Source organism: Callospermophilus lateralis, chromosome 13, assembly GCF_048772815.1.
Source record: "Callospermophilus lateralis isolate mCalLat2 chromosome 13, mCalLat2.hap1, whole genome shotgun sequence".
NCBI classification, from domain to species: Eukaryota; Metazoa; Chordata; class Mammalia; order Rodentia; family Sciuridae; genus Callospermophilus; species Callospermophilus lateralis.
The window spans coordinates 89519892-89538393 of NC_135317.1; the positions used below are offsets into that span (position 1 = coordinate 89519892).

Here is an 18502-nt window from a genome sequence, read left to right on the forward strand (position 1 = left end):
TGCAAAATTCCCCCTTATGCTCCCCTCTCTCTCTCTTTCTCTCTGTCACACACACACACACACACACACACACACACACACACCACACTCATCAATGTCAGGCACTATTATTAAATTATACCTTTCAATCAAAGTTACTACTAATCTATAAAGAAGTTAAGGGTACTAGTGTTTATGTTAAGCCCCTCAGAATTAAACTGTTGCTAAGTCTACAGACCTCTGTATTTATTTATACCAAAGCTATCTCATTTATCAGAAGGAGATTAAATAAAAAAAAGAGCACACACCTCATAATTCAATACCATAGGTTAATTACTATACCAACAAGTCTAATGAAATTATCATTTCAAATTCCATGTTGGGATTAAATAAATTTGCTACATTTTCATTTACCATTAATATGAAAATGTTGCTTATTGCCGATTAAATTTTGAACTTATTGATAGCAGTGGGGGAAATATTTTCTAAAGTCTTTAGGAGAAGACTATTATATTTTTCTTAGTGGGAGAAATAAATATATTTTTGTTCCTAAAATGAGAACTAAGTTAGTGTAATTTTTTTTCCTTTACCTGCCATATGGTTGACATATATGCAAATTTAAAGATTCTCTTGAAACTGAAATAACAGGATTGTTCTCCTCCAAGTGCATTAACTCACAGAAGCTCAGAGTATCACCACTAAGCATTTTATTACATTACTGGGCAAAGCTAACATTTTGCTCATTGTTCAAATGTTTCCCCCAGTCACTAGAATATTCAAAGAGGGTAATTAAGAAACATATTCTTCCATTGGGCTTGGTTTTCTATGAATGTAAGGTAGATATATGCAAAAAAGTCAGTAATCACCTTTCTCTCTCTTTAGGGGTTTATTTATTTTAGCTCATATGAAAACATTTGCTCGTTTTTGATTCAGCATTTATGTAGTGATTGAATACTGTATGTCCTATATCTGAGTCTTAAGAATGCAATTGCCATAAAAATAATAAATAACCCATATGTATGTGGAGCTTATCATATAATGGAAGAAACAGACATAAAACAAAAGAATCACATAAATAAATACAGTATGTAACCAGTGAGAAAAGAACATTATGCTGTGGGTACATAGAGGAGGACCTGATTTAGTTATGGATAGGGCTGTGGAACAGAAAAAAGCAGCGCCATATATTATGGGGTTTTTGAAGTCTGTACAAATTAGGTGATATTTAACAAATTTATTTTATATAAATCTCAAAAGTACAAGAAGAGAAAATTAGGTGCCTACTAAGTAATAGATTTGATTTGTAATTCATAGGTGACAACAATATGCAGAGTAGGTGATGTTACTAGTTTATATTTCATAAGCTGTTTATGTATAAAATGGTATTCTAACAACTCAAGCCTAATTCAAGCTGAAAGGTTATAATTTGGGGAACAGATTATTTATACCTTGTAAAATTAAGGACACACATTTTTTAAAATTTATTTTTGTCCAAATATACCATATCCAGTCTCCCTATCACAGTATATAGGAAACACACAAAGTTAAGAGAAAGTTACAATAAATTATTCATCTTAAAACCTATGACCAACCACATGTTTTTATTTGTCTGAATGATGGGGGAAAAATCAGATAACACTTTAAAGAAGTTTTCTTAAGATATTTTAAGGGATGGGGATGTGGCTCAAGTGGTAGCACGCTTGCCTGGCATGTATGCGGCCGGGGTTCGATCCTCAGAACCACATACAAACAAAGATGTTGTGTCCGCAGAAAACTAAAAAATAAATATTAAAAAATTCTCTCTCTCTCTCTCTCTCTCTTTAAAAAAAAATATATTTTAAGACTTATTTTAGAAAAAAATGTTCTGCTTAATTTAGTTGCTCTTCCAAAGTAAACTTACTATGAATATATTAAAAAGATTAACACATTATGTCAGGCGCAGTGACATATGCCTGTAATCTCAGCAGCTCAGGAGGCTGAGGCAGGAGGATGGCTTTTGCCAGACTCAGCAAAAGCCAGGTGCTAAGCAACTCAGGGAGACCCTGTCTCTAAATAAAATACAAAGTAGGGCTGAGATGGGATATGGCTTGGTGGTTGACTGCCCCTGAGTTTAATCCACACTATTGAAAAAAAAAAAAGAAACAAACAAAAGAAAATTAACAATTATATTTATTGTCTCTAAAATTTCTATTACTCTAAAAATATCTTTGATTTAGCTTTTTTACCTCATGCTATTTGAAATGAGCCTTATAATTGATTTGAAGCTCAGATGTTTGTTTGGCTAGCTACTTTGACATGATCCATGGTTTATAAAAATTTAGTGCAATATTATAGGAGGAGGCTGTACAATCAAAAAAATCTCAGTGAAAATACCTTTTAAGTGTTTGAAGAAATTACCAAAAACACATTAATTTTTATCAGTAGGTATCTATTCTATGGCATTTATCTTTTTTAAATGAACATACAACTTATTAGTATATGCTAAGACAAAACAAAAGTGATTTGCAGATTCTTCGAGTCCTTTTACTTAAAAATTAAAAAATAATTTTCTTATTAACTTCTTTATAAATAATATTTGTGCATATACTAAAAATTTACATATAGAATAAAACTATGACTTTGCAAAAGTATATATATCATAATTTATTCAAAGGTAAACAATACTTCCATACCATTTTGGTTAATTTTTACAAATTTTACTTCAGAAACTAGAGACCATCTTACCAGACTTACAATTGTAGATGAGGCTTCTTTGCATCAGTGAATTTAAGAACATACAAAAAGGCAAAGAGATTGAAGTTGTGAATTGAATTGTTAAGAAAAAGATAAGTAAATTCACCTGAATCCTAAATCCATTCACCTTTGAAAAAATCATATTGCCTGTGTAAAATATTTCATTTCTTGTATGAAATGCAAACATTTTCCCTTTACGAACAGCATAATAATTGCTTCTGTAGCTATAAATGTAAAAAATGTTCATATTTCTTTATTACTTTTTCTGAAAAAAATCAAAGTAGATATTTTATTTTTAGCTGAATTATATCTGTGCTATGGGTTTGTCTAAACTGATCAGCAACTATCAAATCTATATAATTTTATAAATGTGATGAAAGAATAATTGTGACAAGTTAGTATAATACTTGTGATAAATGTTAAGCTATACTTTCACAATTTAAGAAGAAAAAAGTGCAGACAATATTATTATTTATTCCCCTCTTTCTTCAACTTAGAATCATTAATTGGCAGCATGTATGTTTATCTTTTACAAAAAAAAAATGCTAACATCTGAAAATACATGGATAATAACTATTTATATTATGAAATATTATCATGTATGCAACAGTGTAGATATATATGTGGTACCAATATACAGATATAGCATGTAGTATTGTTATGTTACTATTAAATAAATTACCTTTGGAATTAATGGCCAATGACTGAGATAATTGAATTCTGTGTTGTTTCCCTTGAAGTTGGAATAAAAATTTAGCCTATAAAACTACACAAAATGATTAACAACTGTGTAACATAAAATAAAATAATGTTTAGTCATTTTATGACCCCACAAATTAAGCCATCCTTTTAAAACTTCTAACACCACCCCCATCTTTGATTCAGTAATATAGTCAAGAGGTCATAGCAACAGTGAATCCTTGTTGTTTTACTGGGCCTGACAAATGTTTTGTTATGTTAATTGTCTACTCTGAGCTTGGCAGCTCATAGGAAATATATCAGTCATTAATTGCTACTTCTTGAAACTCAAAACTCCTACTTATCAACATTGTATATCAGTCATACTTGCGATTATGTTTTTTTCTTCTGGTGTTTAATTTTCATAAATTCCTTCTGATAAATGTCCAGATTCCTCTAAAATGCTTCCCTGGCTTTTAAAAAAATTACCACTGTTAAATTAAAAATTAAAATGAAGAAGTTGGGTGCATCCAGGGATAGGAGGGTGAAAGAAAGTAGATAGTTTACACTGCCAACTGCTCAGTATTTAGCTGCTTTAAAAACACTACTTTAGTGCTATGATCATCGATGCCATTAGGGACATTTCACTTTTACCAGCCAAATGGAAAATAGTGTCATTTGTGAAATGTGGAAGCTATACAGCAAGAGTGTTAAAAAAAATAATTTTATATATAACACTTAAACATAATCAAGTTATGGGGAAGAAGTATGGATTATGTTTTACAAGCATTTTTTAAGATCAGTATGATTTTACAGAAGCAATTAGAAGGTTATTACTACTAAAAATCCGAAAGTCAATTTATGATACTCATGTTGGATTTATTTTCAGATTAGTGTTTGGGTAATATATTTAGTTTTAATATTGTTATGTCTGCAAAATTTAATGAATAATGACACAATTAAATTTTAAGCCAACAAATGTACTAATGTGAAAAACTAATACAAAAATAGCCTTTAGGAGTCTAGACAAACAACTTCATTTAGAGTAATTTAGTAGTTAGAGATAAATCTTTTCAGTAACTGCATCATCTTGTTTTGTTAATATTTTAGGCTGTTTTTCCTATTATATCGAGTACAAAATTTCCTACGTCAACAGTGGCTATTATGTGGGGGGAACTGAATTCATACATATGCATTTTTTTAAAAAAAATCAAGGAAATTAATTTATTTTAAATACATTCAGTACATTTGTGTATTCACATAGAATTTAAATGCTAATATGAAAGGTCAATGGCAATGTGGCAATTATGTGAGCATTATTTGAATGAAATTTGATGATGTCATTCTTGTTTTCCAACCTTTTTTATTAGATGGATAGGGATAAAATCATAATAAACATTGTAGAAAAGTAAACATTATGTGGATGCATATAATAGATGCTTGCAAGTCAGAATTTTTAGCAGGCAAACGTACAGCCCTAATAAACTAATAGAGGCTCCTTAGAGCCAAAAAAGCCATTTTTAACGTAATGTGCTGGCTGAACTGGCAAGAGCCCATTTGTGTGCTCTACAAAATAGTGGTGCCCCTAGAGGAGCTGAGTTACATTAGACTCTAATGACTGTGACTATTTCATTTAAAGACTTCCAAAGGTTATGATAGGAAGATATTTATTTTCTGGAAGGCTCCAAGTAGAAAGTAAAATTTAGGTAGATACAACAATGCTCTTATTTAATATAAACATAAAACATCTGGATTGAATCCTGAGAAGCCTTTAGGTAAAATGTTCTCATTACGATAATCAAACCCAACAGCATGTTTTCAATTCAGCAGTCTACTGCTTTGTTTTTCCAAAATTTAAAATGAATTCAAGGTCTAGTTGCAACTGAGGTGAATCTCGTCTTCATGACAGGGGAAAAAAAAATCTGTACCAATAAGGTTCCAATTTTATGTAGGAAACATTAGCTCTTATTTCTTTCCTAAGTTTCCCCAAAGTCAAAATACATCAGTCATGAGGTACTATATTATATTGCTAGAAAAGAAGCAAGCCAAGCAAACAATAGCCACATGATCTTGGTGATTTTCTATAATTATATTTTGTCCTGCATTTGTGAATCCTGGTAAACCGTAAGGATATATTTAGGGGATTGGGATTCTCACCATACTTGTTGATCATCATCCCAGACTGAATGACAAGATTTATCTTACATGCTCAAATGTCATTGGTCAATGTAAACCAAATGACCACAGTGAATTTAAAGTGTGCTAGTAATGTAAGCTTGTCTTGTGTTCAGAAAAAGAGACACTGAATATTTATATCTAATATCTTCTGTCTGTGTTGTGGTACCTAGCTTCCCAGAGATTTTTTTTTTCTTAATGTGTTCTTGTCACCACTTCTCATGATTATTTCAATACCTCTCATCAGAATTTCCACCAAAAAAAGGTTATAACAGTGATTCTGTATCACTATCTTATAAAAGAAATACATTAAATAGAAATGAGAAACCTCTTACATCTCAATTCAACATTTATTTCCTCTATACAAACTGAACATGTTGAATATACAATGTAGAAACTGTCATGTTTTACTTGATTCCTTATAGGAAAATATGGGGGGAAACTGGGAAAATTTCCAATAAAGATCTGGAAATTAACATTTTTCTATAATTATTAACATTACGGGGGATTTATTTATTTACAACTTAGTTATTTTGTTAAGTGGGCAATGTCTCCAGAGTTGGCTCTTTCCTTTTGGTTGCTGCATGACAGAGAAAATAAATTGATCATATGGTGTGGAAAAGTTTTTTATGTATGTGAAATGATAGAAGTTGAAACTATAAATGTAGCAGAGTTTAGCAGATTGAGGTAGTCAAAAGCACCTGATAACTACAGAAAGTTCCCTGAAAGGTTGTCCACAGTCAGAGGCCCTTCATATTTAAGGTGTGTGCATCGGCAGATGAAAATGCACCCAAATCAAATTAGGTGAGGTACATTTTTATGAGAAAATAGTTATGAATTATTTAATCTGTTTAAATATCACACAATGTACACATGAATCTGAATGTCCCATAGTTCTCCATAAGTATACAAATTTTTTGTTTTTATGGATCAGATAAAATCAATTTAATTTAAAAAAGAAAGCTTCAGACCCCAAAATTTAAATGATTATGCTAAAGTATGAATGAATAAATTATAATTAGAAGACCTCAAAATATTTTTTGTGTAAAAAAGGCAAATGTACAGCATTTTGTTTAGCATGATCTCTCTGTGCAGTTCATGACCATGACTTAATAATAAAGTGAATGGAGAAAAAATCATTGGGATGATGAGTATAAGTTTGTTTTTTGTTTGTTTTTCATAGAACATTATTACCTTAATTTTTGCTTTTCTTTTTCATGCTTTTTCTTTGGGGGGCGGTAAAATTCATATTTATATTCTATGCATAATAAAATCATTTTTATGGCTACATTTCTATTTGGGAAAAGTATGTTTGTGGAAGCTGTTCACTTTAAATGGTTTGTTTTTCCTACCATACTTGGGTTTGAGCATTCATTCCAGTTATATAAATTATAAATATTGTTTCTCCTACTCAGAGACTGTGACATATCATTACAAGCTAAAGTCATTGTAATCGAGTGACCTTAGCAAAACTACCACGTGAACTTTTCAAATGAGAGCATTCAGCTAGATTATGCATTTATGAATAAAAATAAATTTGCTTTTCAGGGAGTTTGGCCGCTGGAAAGTAAATAATCTTGCAGTTGAAAGAAGAAATTTCCTTGGCTCCCCTCTGCCTCTTGCCCCTGAATTCTTCCGCAACATAAGACTTTTGGGACGGCGACCTACCCTTCAGCAAATCACAGAAAACCTTATCAAGAAATATGGAACTCATTTCTTGCTATCTGCTACTCTGGGAGGTACGATTCTTTGAAAATATTTGTGCCTGTGTGTGCTTGTTCATAAAACTGTATAATCACTTAAAAGTGCGGATTAATCCAGATAGCTGCAGTTTGAGTAATTGTATAACAAATCCATTCATTTATCCCTCACATTGAGTGTTTTTAATGCCATTACAGTATTCATATTCACAACATAGATGAATATTACTTACTCTATGCCAAAAAGCTATTTAAAACCTAATATACATTAAATACAGGCATAGTGACTATATTCTGTGATACAAATGTTATGGCAAATTTTGTTTAAAAAAATGTCAGTGGTAGGAGTCATTGCTTCTAGAGAGCAGGAAGTGTTTACTAGAGGTAAATAGTAAAGATCTAGATTCTTTCCATTATTGTATTATTTCTGGTTGTGTTTGACATATGATATAGTAAAAGAGAAATAAATGCCAAGAAGTATGATGCATAATGTGAAAATAGAGATTAATAATTTCACTTATTGTCAATTTGTAAATTTTTTAAAAATTAAGAAAGTCTTAATTTAATATTGCTAAATATAGATTTATCACAGTGATATATTATTCAGCACTTTGGATACACTAAAATGATATTTGGGAGGTATTGTGTAATAAGTGAATTATGACATTTTCCTAAGATTTAAAAATATCCCATATTTCTATATGTGCAATTTTGTATATGACTTGAAATAATATCTACATATTCCATGGGTCCTAAAATGAATAATTTCTGTAATTCCTATAATGAAGAACACCGAATAAAGCTAGATAGGAAAGTTCTGGAAACAGAAAGTCCTGTTTCCTTTTCAGTTGCTTGATAACTTTAATAGAAGACTGGTGAGCTCATTCATGCAATTTTTCAATGTTGTGAAAGACTCTTCCTTAAAGTCATTTCTTTCCCTTCCCTACCTTTCAAATCTGCATGAAGTCATCCGTTTATAACCTCAGAATGTTTCCTGGGTCTTACTCTTTCCTGGTTCTCAACAGACTAAGTCACTATTTTTCTCCTACAATATTTCTATGGTTTGTTCTCCACACAGAACTTTTAAAAACCTGAGTGTGGTCATCTTCCTTGCTCTATCTAAAACCAGGAACTGCCCACTGTAAATGAAACCTAAATATCTTGCTCTGATTTATGAGGGCCCTACTTTGTGACCTAGAGCGAGGTTTCATCTGAGCCCCCTCAACTCTCTCTTCCTCATGCTCTATTTTTTTTTTTATCACAATGGGCTTCACATATTTCTAACCAAGTCTTACTTTCTCAGAGAATCTCTTTATTCTCTGCTCTTTTATGATCTTACTTTTCTTTCTTCAGTTTTTATTGTTATGTTAAAGTATTTTACCTGTGTACCGGTTTATAATCTCTTTCTTGCATATTTTGGTGGAAACAGGGGCCTTGTCTGTATTTGTCATCCCTTCACACAGTATCTATAATGGTGCTTGGTAGACAGTAGGTTTTTCTAACTATTTGTTCAATGAGTAAGTGGAACTATGCTTTTCTAAGGGACCAAAGTTGCCCAGTTTCCTAGATAAGTGTAAAAGTTTCAAATATTTAGTGAGGGTAAGTGAGTTCCAATTCAGGAAGAATACTGAGAGAAGGAAGTAAATCCAGCAAGTCAAATGGTTCAGTTTCACAAATATTTAGAATTGGAGAGAATGAGAACCCAGGCAAGGGCAGATGAAGAGAGCAAGGACAGGTTAGAGAAGGAGTAGATCCTCCTCACATTTTGAAAATATTTGACTGTGGCATAACCTTGAGGATTTAAAGGGGGAAGTGGTAGGTTCTGGGCAGAAAGAAAAGGCTGCTCTGTCCTTTGTTATTTCTCCATTCCATTATTTCACTAATGAATTATAATTAAATAATAAAACAAAGAGATCAAACCTGAGGTTGAATCCTTATCTACCCCCCCCAACAAGCAGCCCAATTTTAACCAATTGAGTCTTTTAAACCCATTAACTTTTCTGAATTTTAGAAAGCTAGAAAGTAGCACCTATGTGATAAAAATATGAAAAAAAGAGTGTAAATATATGGAAATATCTTGAACACTGTGTTTGGCATACTTGAAACACAATGCATTTACATTTTTGTTATGAAAGTAATGTAGGTAGACAAAAATGTATAAATACTTTCAATAATTGTGGAATTATAAAGCGTTGAGAGATTTTGAAATAATATTAGTCTTCATTATTTTTATTATTACTGCAATACTGTTGTATGGAAAAGCACCTAAAAGAATTTTTAACCTAAAATTCATTTTCTGAAAGAAAAAGAGAGAAAGCAAAAATAGGAGAGAAAGAGCAAAAGGTACAAAAGGTACAATTCTGTTCCTGAGTAACAAAATTTTGTTTATTTTTTATTTATTTTACTTATTCTGTTATTTTGGTATTGTGAATGCCACGCTTTGGCTTTAATGTTAGTTTTTGTTTTGTAATTTTTAAAATATGTTTCAAGACCTTATGGGATTAAGTCACTTTTTCACTTTGACTGTTCCAATGATGGCAAAAAGCTTGCACATGACATCATTTTAAATATAGAAAATCTCAGATGCCACTAAAAATGTCCAAAATAGTAAAAAATACAGCAAAGTTTCAGGATACAAATTCAACATAGAAACATAATGTAATGTAGCTATGCACCAACAGCAGTTTATCTGAATAAGAAATCAAGAGAGCAGTCCCACTTCAGTAGCTACAATAAACAAACAAAAAGCAACAAAATAAAACCCTATCATATTTATATCCAAAAAGATGAGACTGTCTGTAATGAGTTCTATAAAACATTCATGAGAAAACTGAAAATGACACCAAAAAAAAAAAAATGGAAAGACATCCTGTGTTCACCAATTAGAAGAATCAGTATTGATAAAATCACTCTACTACCCAAAGTGATCTGTTGATTCAGTGCAATCCTTGTCACAGGCTGAATGGCGATCATCTTGAGCAAAAAGGACAAAACAGGATCACACTACCTATACTTCAAAATACACTTCAAAACTGCAGTAATCAATGATGACAATATACATTCTCAAAATTGTTTTGCTTGAGTTATTTAAAAGTCTTGTTCAAGCATATCTTTAAAGGGATTGGTTTCAAATGAACACCCTCAATCACTTCTAATTTTTTGTATATTTCTTGGATTTAGTGTTCATTTTATTTTCTATTTAAATTATTTTTTTCTTCAAATGTTACTTGTATTTTTCTTCATGAATCTCTATTGGGTAATGATAATAATTTAGCATAATGAATGAAATCATTAAATGGTTTAAGGATATAAACTACCTATAAATTACTGTTTTCAGATAATTTTTGAAATTATTGCTGTTGTAATTGCACCAAATCTGTTTTGTTGTTGTGAGTCTGTCATTCCTATGCTTTATCTGGTTGAATATGAATTTGAATTACTTCACTTTTTTATTAAACATAAGTTTTGTGGGTTTTAATTTGAGATAATTCTTTCTTTTACACTTTCCCTTATTTCCTCTCTCTGGCTGTCCTCCTAAATGACTAAGACCAAAGCATAATAATACTAGTATATATTTTGTAAATAATAATATTAATAATGCTAGCATATAATAATGTGTCATAAAAACAAGCAAACATTTTAAGCAAAAAAAAACTTGACTTGTTAGTTTTTAACTATATGCTTTCTGAGTACCTAAGTCTTTACCTATGTTTAAATATTTTTTCACAATAAGTTGAGTGTAAAATACTATCAGTAAAAGAAGTGCAAAGGAAATAAATGAAAAATGACTTTTTCCCAAAGAGTTATTTAGTGCATAATATTATTGACATAGACATAAAACTCTGGATAGCACATTTGAAACCTTTAATAGGATATTTTATGATAGATAAAGCTGGTGATTGAATTATCTTCCTATAAGGAAAATATGTATAATAAAAAACCTTCTTCAATATAAATCATTTCCCCATTTATTGCATTTTATAGCTTCTAGACTATTTATCAATATAGTAATTCTTCTTGCTGCTATTTTGGATAATGATATCCAAACTCTATCACTGTTTAAATGTCTAAAATAAGCTCCACAATTTAAAGAATCAATCTTGAAAAAGATCACACTCCTGGGACATATTGATTTCTAGCTATGAAGTATATTTCATGACTGTTTTTGTAATATATTTCATTATAATTCAATATGCAACAAATATTGAAATAGAAGTGTATCTGTGTGCTGAAGACAGAAATACAAAAAACAATGAATGAATAGGAAAAAAAAAAAGATGCCTATAAAATTGTTGGTCTTTGGAGCATGAGGAAGTGTTCACTTAAAGTGCTGGATCCAAATTCTGGATCAGCTTAAAGATAGAGAACTATAAAAGATGGAGACTAAAATTTTCGCTAAAGTTTTTATCAAAATATTTACAAAGTAGTTTTAAGTGTGCCTGAACCTTACCTCTGGAACTATACAGACTTATTTATCCAGTTCCCACCTAGTCACACTAGCGCTGAAAACCTGTGGGTGCCTCTGGCATTCTTGCCTCCCTCAATTCTAAGGTAGTGAGGAGAAGGCTGAAGTACAGGTTCTCTCCTGACCAGGTCATCCTGTCTAGCACAAGAAAAGCAAGGGGAAGGTTCCTCTCATCAAGCCGCATTCCTACACTGAGTCTCTTTGATAATGTACACAACTTTTGGGGCAGAGTCAGAAAAATAGTGACCATGAGGACCATTTGGGTAAAATACCTTCCCATTTAGAGTATTAGACATAACACTTTTTTTCTAATAATATCTTTCAAAATTGGGTCAAAATTAATTCTAGTACCAAACAGATAAATTTTAAATTTGTTAGTTTAAAACAACTTTAAATAATAAATTTTGTCTTACCCTAGAGTAAATCCAAATTCACCACTGTTTTTGAAGGCACAGATTTTAAGAGCCAAATTAAATATTTAACTTAGTTGACTTGTTTTCCTGTGAGAGTCCATATGAATTTTTTTTCCTGAATGTGTTTCTTATGACAATGTATATTTTGGTTACCATATTAATAAATTTAAGCATTTTTTCAGATATTCAAATTTATTTAAATATAGAAAATATTTTGTACATTGCTAGAATGTAAACATGCATGATTGATATCCAGAATAATACTAACTTACTAGAATAAGTATTTAAAATAATGACTTCTACTACTACCACCACTACTACTATTTGAAATAATCACCACATAATGTGTAGGGTCATTGTAGCTTGAAAATATTCCACATAGCTTGATAATATTACAAAATAGTTTTCCTCTGCGTATCTCATGCAAAGAAAGAATGAAACTCAGAAGTTAAACAATAAGACACAAATGGAGAGACTATCAATTATATTTCTCAATATTGTTACATCCCTAAAAGAATTTCAAATATTCTCATTTAATTTTACAAATAGTCAATTCTCACTTTTCTCTACATGAATTACGTTCTATACAGTGTTTTCACAGATTGTTTTAATTCTCTGCCATATACCACCTTTTTCAAAATCAATTAACAGCTGTCATTCTCATTTTCACTTTTTCTCTTCTTAAGAAGTACAAATTTACTTTAGTTTAAGTAATTGAGTAAATCACTAAATATATGTAAATTCATGTCTTAAATATGAATAATCACTTGAAAATGTAGATAATTGTTTATTCTTTTGGAATACATATTTCATTTTAACTCTTTTTTGTCTTATCATCTTGGGTGTGGAACACCTATAAAACTTAAATTGAGGCTGGGCATGGTGGCTCACTACTGTAATCTCTGCAGCTACGGAGGCTGAGGAGGGAGGATGGCTAGTTCAAAGCCAGCCTCAGCAAAAGTGAGGTGTTAAGCAACTCAGTGAGACCCTGTTTCTAAATAAAACACAAAATAGGGTGGGTATGTGCCTCAGTGGTCGAGTACCCCTGAGTTCAATCCTGGGTACCCTTACAAAAAAAATTAAATTGAGCAACAAGTATACCACTTACAGTATCTTTGAATTTATTATTATGTATAGACGTCTATTCTTTTGAAAAAATTAATAGATGTGTGATTAGAGCATTTTAAAATATATGTGTATGTACACATATCTTTTGGTCAGCTTTTTTGCTGTGAAAACCAAAAGACCTAACAAGAACAGTTAGAGAAAGAAGATTATTTTGGGCCACACTGTTTCAGGTCTCAGTCTATAGATAGCTGACTCCATTGCTCTGGGCCAGAAGTGAAGCAAAACATTATGGTTCAAGGGTGTAGCAGGAATATAGTTCAGGGCATGGCACCAAGAAGCAGAAAGAGACTAAGTTCAGTTCATAAAATATATACTCAAAATGTATGCTCCTCATTGACCTACCTTCTCTAGCCACAGCCTACTGACCTACAGGTACCACCCTGCTAATCTCATCAGGGGACTAATGCACTAATTAGGTTAAGGCTCTCATAACCTGATCATCCCATCTCCTAATTTTCTTGCACTGTCTCACACATGAGCTTTTGGGGAAGACCTAATACATAAATTATGACATACATATACTGTCATGGAGTCTATACACATACACACACACACACACACACACACACACCCATACTGTCATGGTTTATATATACACACACACATATGTAAAAGATATATAAGCTCTAGATTACTGTATTCAACCCATTTTCATATACCTGTGTCAATTTCATTGGCATAATCATAGAAATGAAAACTTGGGAATTAATGGGTTAAGAAAAAACTTTAAAGAAAGGAAAATAAATATTTTCTGAAGTTTGCTATCCTAGAGAATCATGAGATAAATGGCAATGAAGGGGAAAATGACTACTATACTTATATTTAAAACAAAATGCATACTCGTATTTATTTTATCAGTTCTCTCCTTCTCTTCTGCAAGCACCTGTGTTCTCTCTCTCTCTCTCTCTCTCTCTCTCTCTCTCTCTCTCTCTCTCTCTCCATCTCCTTCCCTTTCTCCCTTCCTTCCTCCCTATCTCCCTCTCTTTCTTTCTCTGGTAAAGAAATTGAAAGATCTGAAGTTAAAGCACTGTTGTTAATTACTTGTAGTAGATTACATGATCATTATTTACTAAAATGATTTAAAACCTTTTGTGTCAATAATAATGAAAGAGAGAAAAACTAAGATAAAATTTGCTAGTTTAGCTGATCTTTGTTATAGTGTTTCCAGCAAACTAGAGAAAGTTAAGTTGCAGAGTATCAGACATGTGATTGTATTTTTTTTCTATTTCTTTTATATAGCACATTGATGAGGCAGATAAATCATGTATCCACACTTTGACATATATGCACTGAGTTATCTATGACAGTTCAAATGCCCAAAATCTCCCTTAGAGAACAACTCAGGTCACTGACAAAGACAAATGTTTAAATTGGTAATAAATTTTATTGTGGTTTAGAGCCTCAGTACTTGAGTGTGGTCCATGGGCTTACACCACCAATATCATCTTGAAACTTGTTAGAAAGGTAGCATCTCAGATTTTGTCACAGATTAATGAATCTGAATCAAAATTTCAAGAAAATGGATAGGTGATTTATATGCACATTAAGTTTGAACAGCACTTTGTACGATCTATATAAATTTCAAGTATACTCTACTGTTCCAGAAATCTCACTTCTGAAAATTAATCTCTCCAAAATAGTAGCAGAACTTTGTAACTATACATGCCAAAATATTTTTAAAAATCCACTTAACATTGTTTGTAAACAGCTTCAAAATTAAAGAAATTTTAATATTTTACTCAGGGTAGATTCATTGACACCTAATCTTAGATCTAGTTCTAATGCTTTTATTTCCTCCACAGAATTACACTATCTGTAGTGTTATAGGCTTCTGGGCAAATTTATTCAGAAAAAAAAAATCAGTCTTCTCTTGGTGGTAACTGCTAGTAATTATAGGTCCATTGTTTTCTCTCAGGATGCTTTGCAAAACATTTTTTAGTATAAATTTAGCTGTTTCTTCCCATATTACCTTGCAGATGGCAATTGGTGTTAAGCCAACGTGTCTATTCTATTTTAGCTATCTTTATATATTTGGTTCTGAATCATTCCAAAAACCTATTTTTTCTAAGACTGCTTGTTCTATAAGTCTATTTGCTTCTAAAATATAATATTTTCCTCTACAACACTCTATTAGTAGAATGATACCAGAATTGATACCTTTAACATGTGGAAGGATGATGATGAGTTGGGAGTGACAAAGTAAAAAAAGAAAATGAATATGATGTCAAAAAGATAATACCCCAAATTTCATGGACTTTAACACAAGGAATAATGTAGTCTCTCATTGTCCAAACTGGGACAACATTTTGAGGTAAAATGTTTTATCAAATGTAAGACCTACAATTACATTTAAGACATATTTGTAAGGTTTATTCGTGTGAGAAAGATATTATCTCAAATAGCAGTTTTGACAATTAGTAAAACTCACACTAAAGCAAAACAGGCATCACAATAAGATTTTCAAGTGTGAAAAAGTTAAATGACAAAGTCATATCTACCATAAATGCACACTTTTTTTTTTCTGGGTGAAATGTATATGTGATAGATGAATACAAACACAAAGGCAGTAGCAATCATAAAATAAATAAAATAAAATACAGCCAACCCATAAGAGTTAGCTTTGTTATAGGAGAATAAAAAAGATCCCTCAGTGTATCATAGCAATAGTAATTGCTATAATGTTATATATCAGGGGTTGTAAGTACCCTGTGTTTCTACTCTGAATGAGTTCTCATTCTGGAAATCAAATGGAAGGAGATGCCCCTTTGGAACATGCAATCCTCCTGGCAGAGGAAAAACTCAAGAGAAATGCAACTGTGATGCCTGTCAAAACTTATACTAGATGGAGATGTACATCTGGTACACTTTTGTATTCCATTGAACAACGCATTTTCCCTTCTAAAACCAGAACGAAGGAAACACATTCATGAACTATCATAGTTCTCCTCTATGGACATGAATCCATGTGTGTTTGTCTGTATCCATGATGGAGCAGTGAATAATTACAAAGAATAATACAGGCTACCACATCATTCTTATAGATTTAACCCTAGACTTATGTAATCATTCTATTGTCCATCATTTTTAAACTGTTTTTAGAATGTTATTCATATCCTTAAAAATATATATAAGTTCTGCAGATTATGATTCTCATAGACTCAAACAGATGATGTCCCCAGGACAGGGGGGAAAAAAAGACATTTTAGTAAGAGTCACAGCATAACAGAAGTATCTAGTCCAATAAGCTAATAAGGACATAACAGTAAATCTCTGATTCCATTTGTTTTAGAGTCCTGTGATCCTCATTCTCTATAAAGTATCCTCAAATACGTGTTTTTATGTCCACAAACCTCACAGTTTTACTTGGATAAGACACAGCTGCATGATTTCTGTATAGAAAAATCACAGCTTTTTATATCCATAATCATTAATCCTTTTCACATTTTAACAGACTCAGAATATTGAATTGTTTTCAAAATCACATTTCATTTTTATAAAATGTGTGAATATCCTTTGGAACCCATGTCATACTTATGATCTACAGCTGTTTTTTTTAATTACCTTGAAAACAATTTTTTAGTTGATTGAAATGTTAAATTTGAGTGTTGCATGCCATTTACATAGAATTCTAATGAAATTTTATAATTGAATACTTTTGAGAAATTTACAGTAAAAGCTGAGAATATACTCAGATGTCTCATAAATATCACAAAAGCACAGTAGTTGTGTATAATTTTTAAAAGGGAGGGGAGTGGGTGGAGCTGGGGATATAGCTTAGTTTGTAGAGTGCTTGCCTTGCATGCACAAGCCCTGGGTTCAATCCCCAGAACCTCCAAAAACAAACAAACAAACAAACAAACAAAAACCCACAAACAAAAAACAGATCTCTTAGAGAAAAAAACCAAACCTATTCTCCATGTAGATTGAGAGGATTTGCAAAGAAATCTTACATATTTAATAATCCATGATTTCCTATGCTTGTACTTTAGCACAAGCTAGCCAGCTTACATCAGCCAGTTGTCTTGTCTGTTATAAGTAAGGGCTTAAAACAGGGCATTCATAAAAGAACAATTGCAGTAATTTAAGCTGAAGCTTTAAGCTGCCTCATATGCTTCACTGCAGGGCGCAAGGGAAGCTTTTCCATACATGGATTAATGTTCCACTACGGAGAAGAATCATGAGCAATTTTGGAATGGATTCTCCTTATGAGGCTACTGGAAATGATAATTCACTACTCTCTTTAATAATCCCATGTAGCTTGATTATAAAATCTACTAAGAAACAATTTTGATGAAGTCTAGATTCCTGAAATGAAACTGTAATCTGAAGTTCTTGCTTATGAAAAATTAAAACCTCCTTGTTAACTGAGAGGTCCCAATAAAAGTAGGAAAAAAGATGAAATCAACATTTATTGTACACCTGTGTCCTGCTAGGTTCTATAGAGCTATACTGCTTAATTTTCCCAGTTAATTGAGAGAAGGATATTCCCTCTGTTTTGGAGACAGGATGTTAAGAGCACATGCATCGTGTTTTACATGATGATGATTTTAGATCACCATTTCCCTATGCTCATCTTTGCTTAAACGCATACTTATTTTTCTTTCATATTGTTACAGTGAGGTCATTTCTGAAACAGTGATCACTGGCTCTTCCTACATATCACTTGACAATTTTGTCATAGAACAGACTAATATTTGAAAAAAAAATCTTAAATCAAGTCAATTTTTACTGACATTTAAAATAAGGGTTTGCTGCTTTCTTCCACTGGAGTGAAGTATGACTCACCTGGAGTCATGAAAAAGTTCAGAGAACTGTACTGGGAGAGCTTTACTCTTGATATGGCTACAGATCATTGAATTTGTAAAATAAGTGGAAAGGCAGGCTTCCATTCATCACAAAGAAGACAAAAGAGATAAAATTACTAGAAATGTCTAGGTTTGCAAAGAGTTGCTTTATATGATTCTAAAGAATTGTGGTGAATAAAACAGAATGATAGCAAGCTGACAACTTTCGAATTCGTACTGTGTTTGAATCGGAATCTGGACTCTTTACAAATATCTGTTCCACACAAGCTGCTCTTGAGGAGAGAATTACTATGCTTAAGTTACATAAGAGGAAACTGACTCTTAAGTAGTATCATTCAAGATCGTTCAATCACTAAATTGAAGCAAGCATGAGAACCAAAATCCATTTGATGATAAAAATTGGAACAATTACGTCTAAACTATAAT

General features: G+C 31.8%; 1 protein-coding gene across 2 annotated transcripts in view; it reads left to right on the forward strand.

The window, feature by feature from the left end:
• Positions 1-18502, forward strand: part of Brinp3 (BMP/retinoic acid inducible neural specific 3) — a 348321-nt gene that overhangs the window by 152652 nt on the left and 177167 nt on the right. Inside the window, exon 2 of one of the 2 annotated variants that reach the window (XM_076832173.1) lies at positions 7114-7304. The exons of the other annotated variant lie outside the window; for it this stretch is intronic. Coding sequence (XP_076688288.1) covers positions 7114-7304 — 191 coding nt within the window. The remainder of the gene's footprint in view (positions 1-7113; positions 7305-18502) is intronic. 2 annotated transcript variants of the gene reach the window in all.